The sequence below is a fragment of the Larimichthys crocea genome, chromosome XIII, assembly GCF_000972845.2.
Source record: "Larimichthys crocea isolate SSNF chromosome XIII, L_crocea_2.0, whole genome shotgun sequence".
Classification (NCBI taxonomy): domain Eukaryota; kingdom Metazoa; phylum Chordata; class Actinopteri; family Sciaenidae; genus Larimichthys; species Larimichthys crocea.
This window is the reverse complement of record NC_040023.1, coordinates 37,419,583-37,426,643: the sequence shown is the minus strand read 5'-3', so window position 1 is coordinate 37,426,643 and position 7,061 is coordinate 37,419,583. Positions and strand designations below refer to the sequence as shown.

The window sequence follows — 7,061 nt, the reverse complement described above, 5'->3', positions numbered from 1 at the left end:
TTTACCCCATTCATACACTTATGGCATATATATATATATAATATAGTAAAAAGTGTTATTGAAAATTGTGAACATGTGATGAATGTTAGACCTGAAAATACTGCAAAAGATGAATAAAAAGATTAAGTTTGTTGAAGGACTGCCTGATTCTTTTGATGACACAGAGCTGTTTCCTTCTGATCAGAAACATTTGATCATTCTGGATTATATTTCAAGCCTCCGACCATCCTGAAGTGGTCAAAATTTTTACTCAGTACAGCCATCATAGAAATAAGAGCATGTTTATGTTGACAAAAATGTATTTCACAGAGGTAAACACAGCCGTACCATGAGTTTGAACAGTAATTATCTGGTGTTGTTTAAAAACCCTCAGGACAAATTACAGATGAATATATTGGCGCATCAAATCTTCCCCTCACAAAAAGCCTTCTTTCTAGAGAGTTTTGAAGACACCACCAAAGACCCCTGCGGTTAAACTGCCTAACTCAACCTGAATCCTCCATCAGACAAACGACCGAAGACGATTTAGATGCAAAAATGAAAGCAATATTAAATGAGCCAGGGCTGAGTTTTTATGAAAAAATGTAAAAATACGACACCTTGCTGCAGAAATATCTTACGCTGATGAAACAAGGTCAAAAGGAGTAGTGTCAGGGGACTTTAACTCTGCAACACGACCCAAGAGACGAGCCAACGGATCTTACATCTAGCCATCTTCCTGACACGGAGCGGTCCGATCCGGATGACACACTGAGCGAGGTAATAAAAAGCCTTCCCCAGCGCGACTGCAAGAATGCTGAGTACATCATGAAGAAATTATCCAAGAGCAATGCGGGATGAAATTGAAAAGGTGAATTTATTTATAAAGGACAAATCGTGAAAGGGTCTCATATGATTGATTTATTTAAAAACATCTCCCTCTCTTATAAAAAAGCCCAAACCCCGCCACCTAGAGGCTGGATGAGTTTCTTAAATACTCTGTCAGACCTCAACATTCCCTTATCCTCCGTGAATAACCCTCGATCTTGCGATCAATATCGTCGCCTCAAAACGGGTGAAGCCTGGGGCGGTTTTGAAAAACGGAAAATAACCCTCTCCCCGTGCTGGAGCAGATCAAAGGGGCAAGATAATGAACAAGAAGAAGAAGACCAAAACATAATAGCTCCCCCAGAGGCCAAACGAGTCTCCAAACTGGACTACTCCACAGAAATCCAAAAAACTATAAGATGCTTGAGGGGTAATGAGCAAAGTCCGTGTCTGGAGAGTGGCTTGTAAGAACCAGCGACCGGAGGGACAGGTTCTCGATTGCCAGACTGTGTTGAAAGTGGCCTTGGTCTCGGCCTCCAATCTGGACTGTTTAGCGCCTACAGGGACTTCTTGATCCGGGTGATGTCCGGTCAGACTGGTTAAGGTTGAGTGATTTGGTATCACCAGAACTCAGCATCCCTACAGCAGACAGAGTTCCCACTGTTTCGACCCTCATTCCTCTGATATAGCAAGAGCTCATTCGTTTCATACTTGAACACATAGCCCCAGTAGCCTTCCACTACGTATGGCTCCAGAGACCATTCCTCATGCAGAGAATCGCACGGGGGCGCTTGCAGTTGACACAGATAGACTACGCTTTTCTTTGGAGCATCAGCGTTCAATCTTGATTCTTAAAAGATTGTAACAGGCGTCTCACATATCAGAGATGTGATGACTCTCTTCTGCTGTAAATTCTGCATTTTTTTGTTGCTCGAGTCAGAAACATCATTGTCTCCGTTGACACTGTTGGTGGTGACGCATTTAGATCTTTTCATGATGAGTTTCTTTTTTCACCAAGATGTTTTTTGAGTCATTCTAGGATGCACACTCGTTTTAAAGGAATCGTGCAAAGTGTTTTCCACACCTCCTTTCTCTCCCTTTTGGTTGTTTCTCAGATTTTATTATTTTTTCTGCAACATTTGGGGTCTTATCTGCGTGTGTGTATATGTGTGTATGTGTGTGTGTGTGTGTGTGTGTGTATGTGTGCGTGCGCACACGCCCATTTCAAGAACATTCCTTTAACTTTAACTCTAACTCTAACTCTAAAACTCCATGATTTCAATGCAATGTGTGTGTGTGTGTGTGTGTGTGTGTCAGACACAAAACATCGCAATTTTTCCCTTATCTTGAAATATGCAATATAGTAATATGTCTGTGTGTCTCTATGTGTGTGTGTGTAAAACTGCTGGAAGGGGTAATAGAGAAGACACTTTCACACAACTTTTCTCTCATCTCATTAGGTCAAAGATCAAAGCCGTAAAACTGTCAAAGTGGGGTCAAACTCAGTTTGACGAAAGGTGTGAAGTATATCTCTCTCTGGTTTTACTTGTTTGGCAACTGTCACTAAGTAAAATATTGTTATAGCAGAGTGCTCAGTGAAGCAGGATGCATTTTTATATCAAGTCTTCCCACAGCTTAACAGAGTGTTATTATTTGCTTTGGCTTATATTTTTGTGATGATGATGATATTTATTTTAAATAAAACTAAGGCATTAATAGTACAATAGTGTAATTATTTTCTGACTTCATAATATTAGTACTTATTATTCTATTGATGACTCAGTAGAGCAGTTGCTTAAAGTTGTCTGTGTCATTCTGTCTGGCTCAGGTTCCTGGATGTTTCCACACAGACACTGTTCAGTTCAACAGACATACTGCACCTGATCAACTGTGATTAATTTGTCAAATCTGTGCAAGGTTAAATTAAGATCATACAAAGTCATGCAAAAAAAACTGTAGACATTCAGGAATCTTGGATTAATATATAAACCACAGTGTCCTTTTTTCATACTAGTGACTCAGTTCAAAAGGAAATCAGTGCTGATCCTATTGCTGGCTTGACAGTTCCCATGACAACAGTACTAGGCAGAATGCAGTGAGCAGAGGCCACTATTCTTTTTTTTTTCTTTAAAGATTACTTTTTTGGCCTTTTCACCTTTTGGGGCAGCTTCTCTACCAACTGAGCAACTATTCTTAAACTGTAACACAATAAGACAACAAATTACCTAAGCTGCATAAACAGAAAACAAACTGTACTTTCAAATTTGTTGAACAAAATTGAAAATAATGTTTTATTTCCTCGTACTGTACCCAAAGGATACCAGGATTATCATGCCTGGTAAAGATCTGATTGGCATAGGAACTTGGGCTCTCAGGTAAATAATTCAGTAGATGTACCTACAGAACCTGAGACTTACCTGTGCCTTTATATTTGAAGCTCGATTTTTAAAGGCTGGAGATGAAGCATTTTCCAAGTCACTGGTATATGTGTCTAGACGAGATCTGAAAATCACTGTTTTGTTTACAGTTGCTACAGTGGTAGTTGTGGTAGTGGTAGTTGTGGTAGTTGTAGATGTGGAAGTCATAGGTGTGGTAGTTGCAGGTGTGGTAGTTGCAGACGCAGTAGTTGCAGGTGTAGTAGTTGTTGGAATTGGACTTGCTATTAAAACATTTTTGAAAGGAATAATTGAATTAAGTATTTGCATCCAAACCAAAAGGATTTTTAGCATCGGTTTTTATTAGTCACAGACGTGTAAGGACTGATTAGAGTAAAACATCATTGTGCTGTGTTTACTTACCTAACACTTGAACAGAAGAGGGACTTATGGTCACGCTGAAGCTATTGTTAGAATTGTTTACAGCTTCTACTAAAGTTTGAACAACAACACTGTTCTGTGGGAGTTCTGCAAGTGGAGTACTTGGTTTGAACACAATCCCAATGTTTGCTTGAGTTCCATCCGCTCGTGAATTTGTACCTTGAGCACGACTGTATCATAAAAGCAAACAGGACAAGTGTGAAAGAATGAGACAACTTTTTTACTGGGTGTCATATGATTGACACATGAAACCATCAACATCAGAAGATTCCAATTTTGAAGTCTTAATCTTGCATACAAAATCAGTTAACAACTGTTAGAAAAATGTTCTTTACCTGAAACTTTTCACACGGCAGTGGTCAAACCGATCACCAAATCTTTCTTTGTATATGACAGAACACTGCAAAAAAACAAACAAACAAACAAAAAACATAATTAAAAAACTTTGAGGGAAATTAAAAACAAATTAAGATTTGAACTGAAATAAGTTGTGATGAATTAGCAAATACACTTCTGAGTTTGAAAAAACAAAACTCCATCCATTCATTCATGCACAGCTTGATTCAGTTTGAATAATCACTCACCGTCTGTAAAACTCGTTTTTCAAGCTCTTTGAATGCAGTGCTATTGCGATCTTTAAGGTCTTCTGTAAAAGGTTCTTTAGGCATATCTGCTGCCACAGTATATTCATGTTCTGTTGCAGCAGCTGTTGTTGATGTGGCAGTAGTTGTTGTGACAGCTGTTGGTGATGCTGCAGTTTTTGTTGTTGAAGCAGTCATTGTTGTAGAAACTGTTGTTGTTGTGCCTGCAGCAGTTGTTATAACTTCAGCCGTTGTTGGTACTGCAGTTGTTGTTTTTGCAACAAATATTGTTGTTACAGCAGTTGTTGTAAACTCAGCCGTTGTTGGAGGACCTGTTGTTGCAGCAGTAGTTGTTGTTGCCAAAGTTGTTGTTGCAGCAGTAGTTGTTGTTGGACCTGTACCGCACCACCGAACAGTCAGTAGCTCAGTAGTTAGCCAGTCCCCTGTAGCCGGTGCGGTACAGCCACAGGTAGCTTCAGTTAGCCGTCCCCCGGTAGTTCCCGAGCAGCCGGGAGGCTGGGTGACTGTCCGAAGGGCATGCCCCAACTGAAGCCCACGGTACACCACCAACCGCTCCACGTTTCAAACAGATTTTCCCCGCCCGCGACACACCCGCTGAGAAACCAACTCTGGTCCATTGGCGCTCCATAGTCCGAAACGTGAAGTTAGCGACACGGGGGCCATGGTTAAATGCATCCCGGGGGCCAGTAGCGGGCGACATCGAGTCTTTTTTGAAACTGCTGGCTAAGGATAAGCGTAAATACAGTAAGATTGTTATTCACGCTCGGCGGTAATGACACCCGGTTACGCCAATCGGAGGTCACTAAATTAATGTTTCATCGGTGTGTGAATACGCCAAAACGATGTCGGACTCGTCGTTTTCTCTGGTTCCCTCCCCCAATGTGACCAGTGATGACATGTTTAGGCCGCATGTCGTCATTCACCGCTGGTTCGAGGTGGTGTCCAGCAAACGATGTGGGCTTCATAGACAATTGGACCCCTCTGGGGAAAACCTGGCTGATTGGGGACGGCTCCATCCCACTTGGTGGACAGCTCTCAATCTGACGAAATATGGCCAAGTTTATTAGCTGACCAAAAATCATGTCGACAACCCAGAGTTGAGACCAGGAAGCAGAGCTGCAGTCTTACACGCTTCTCTGCGCCTCCATTGAGCAGTTGCCCACCAGTCCTTTAGTATAGAGACTGTGTCTGTCCCCCGTCCACCTACTTATTTAAAGATAAAACAAACAGAAGAGGAGTTCATCATAAAAATTAATACAAATTAAATCAACATCTCCAACAGTCCAAAATAAGAGAATAAATGTGGACTATTGAATTCAGGTCTTTGTCATCTAAAGCTGTCTTAGTCAATGAATTAATATCGAATGATATTGATTGTTTTGCCTCACTGAAACCTGGCTGCAGGGATGAATATGTTAGCTTAAATGAATCCACTCCTCCGAGTCATTATAATACTCATGTTCCTCGAAGTACTGGTCGAGGTGGTGGAGTTGGAGCCATTTTGACTCAAGTCTATTAATAATCCCAAACCTAAACTAAATTATAATTCATTTGAAAGTCTGTCCTTAGCCTCATCACCCAACCTGGAAAACTTTGCAGCCAATTTTATTGTTACAGATATCGAGCTCCAGGTCCTTATTCTGAATTTTTATCTGAATTTGCAGAATTTGCATCAGGCTTGATCCTTAAAACAGATAAAGTAATTATTGTAGGTGATTTTAACATTCATGTGGACAACCCCAATGATAGTCTTAGTACTGCGTTTATCTCTCTATTAGACTCAATTGGCTTTTGTCAAGTGTAAAAACCGACTCATTGTCTGAACCACACTCTTGATCTTGTTTTTTCATATTGCATTGAATTGATAATATAATAGTCTCCCACGAAATCTCTTCTGTCTGACCATTTTTTAATAACCTTTGAGTTTCATACTACCGGACTAGAAGCCTTTGTGTAGAGCTTCTACAGCAGATGTTTATCTGATAGTGTGTAGCCAAATTTAAGGAAGTGTTCCTTCAGCATTGAATCAAATGCCATGTCTAACTGTAACAGAGGACTTGTCTACTTCCTTTAGCCACCCCACAAATAGACCATCTTGTTGATAGTATTACAGGCTCATTACGGACAACTCTAGACTCTATTGGACCTCTGAAAAAGAAGATAATTAAACAAAGAAGGCTAGCACCATGGTATAGCCAGCAGACTCGTAAATTAAGCAAGAGGCACGTAAATCTTGAACGCAAATGGCGTGCCACTAAACTGGAAGAATTTCATCTAGCCTGGCAAGATAATCTCAAACATACAGGAAGGCTCTCCGTAAGCCAGAGCAGCCTTACTCTTCTTTTAATTGAGGAGAATAAGAACAACCACAGGTTTCTCTTCAGCACTGTAGCCAGGCTAACAGAGAATCACAGCTCTACTGAACCATCTATTCCTTTAGGTCTAAGTAGCAATGACTTCATGAGCTTCTTTAATGATAATTATAACTATTAGAGACAAAATCCATCACCTCTTGCCCTCAACAGGCATTGATGCATTCTGATACAGCAAGTTTGGAAACAGCTGTAAAACCTGATATGTACTTAGACTGTTTTTTCCCCCATCGACCTTCATCAAATAACTTTATCATTTCTGCAGCTAAGCCGTCATCCTGTCTCTTAGACTCCATCCCAACCAGGTTGCTCAGGATGTTTTACTGTAGTTAGCAATTCGTTATTGGATATGATTAATCTGTCTTTATTATCAGGATATGTACCACAGTCCTTTAAGGTAGCTGTAATTAAACCTCTTCTTAAAAAGCCCACCTAGACCCAGAGGTCTTAGCCAACTACAGACC

The 7,061-nt window shown here is 40.6% G+C and overlaps 1 protein-coding gene across 1 annotated transcript; it reads right to left on the bottom strand.

Annotated features, from left to right (window-relative positions):
* Window positions 1-3,146: 3,146 nt before the first annotated feature.
* Window positions 3,147-4,587, bottom strand: LOC113747449 (integumentary mucin C.1-like). The gene is made up of 4 exons (XM_027287273.1): window positions 4,208-4,587; window positions 3,959-4,023; window positions 3,606-3,793; window positions 3,147-3,466 (listed from the first exon to the last, which is right to left on the bottom strand). Exons 1-4 carry the CDS (start codon window positions 4,400-4,402, stop codon window positions 3,192-3,194), a joined length of 723 nt encoding a protein of 240 aa, XP_027143074.1. The 5' UTR covers window positions 4,403-4,587; the 3' UTR covers window positions 3,147-3,191.
* Between the last annotated feature and the right edge of the window lie 2,474 nt (window positions 4,588-7,061).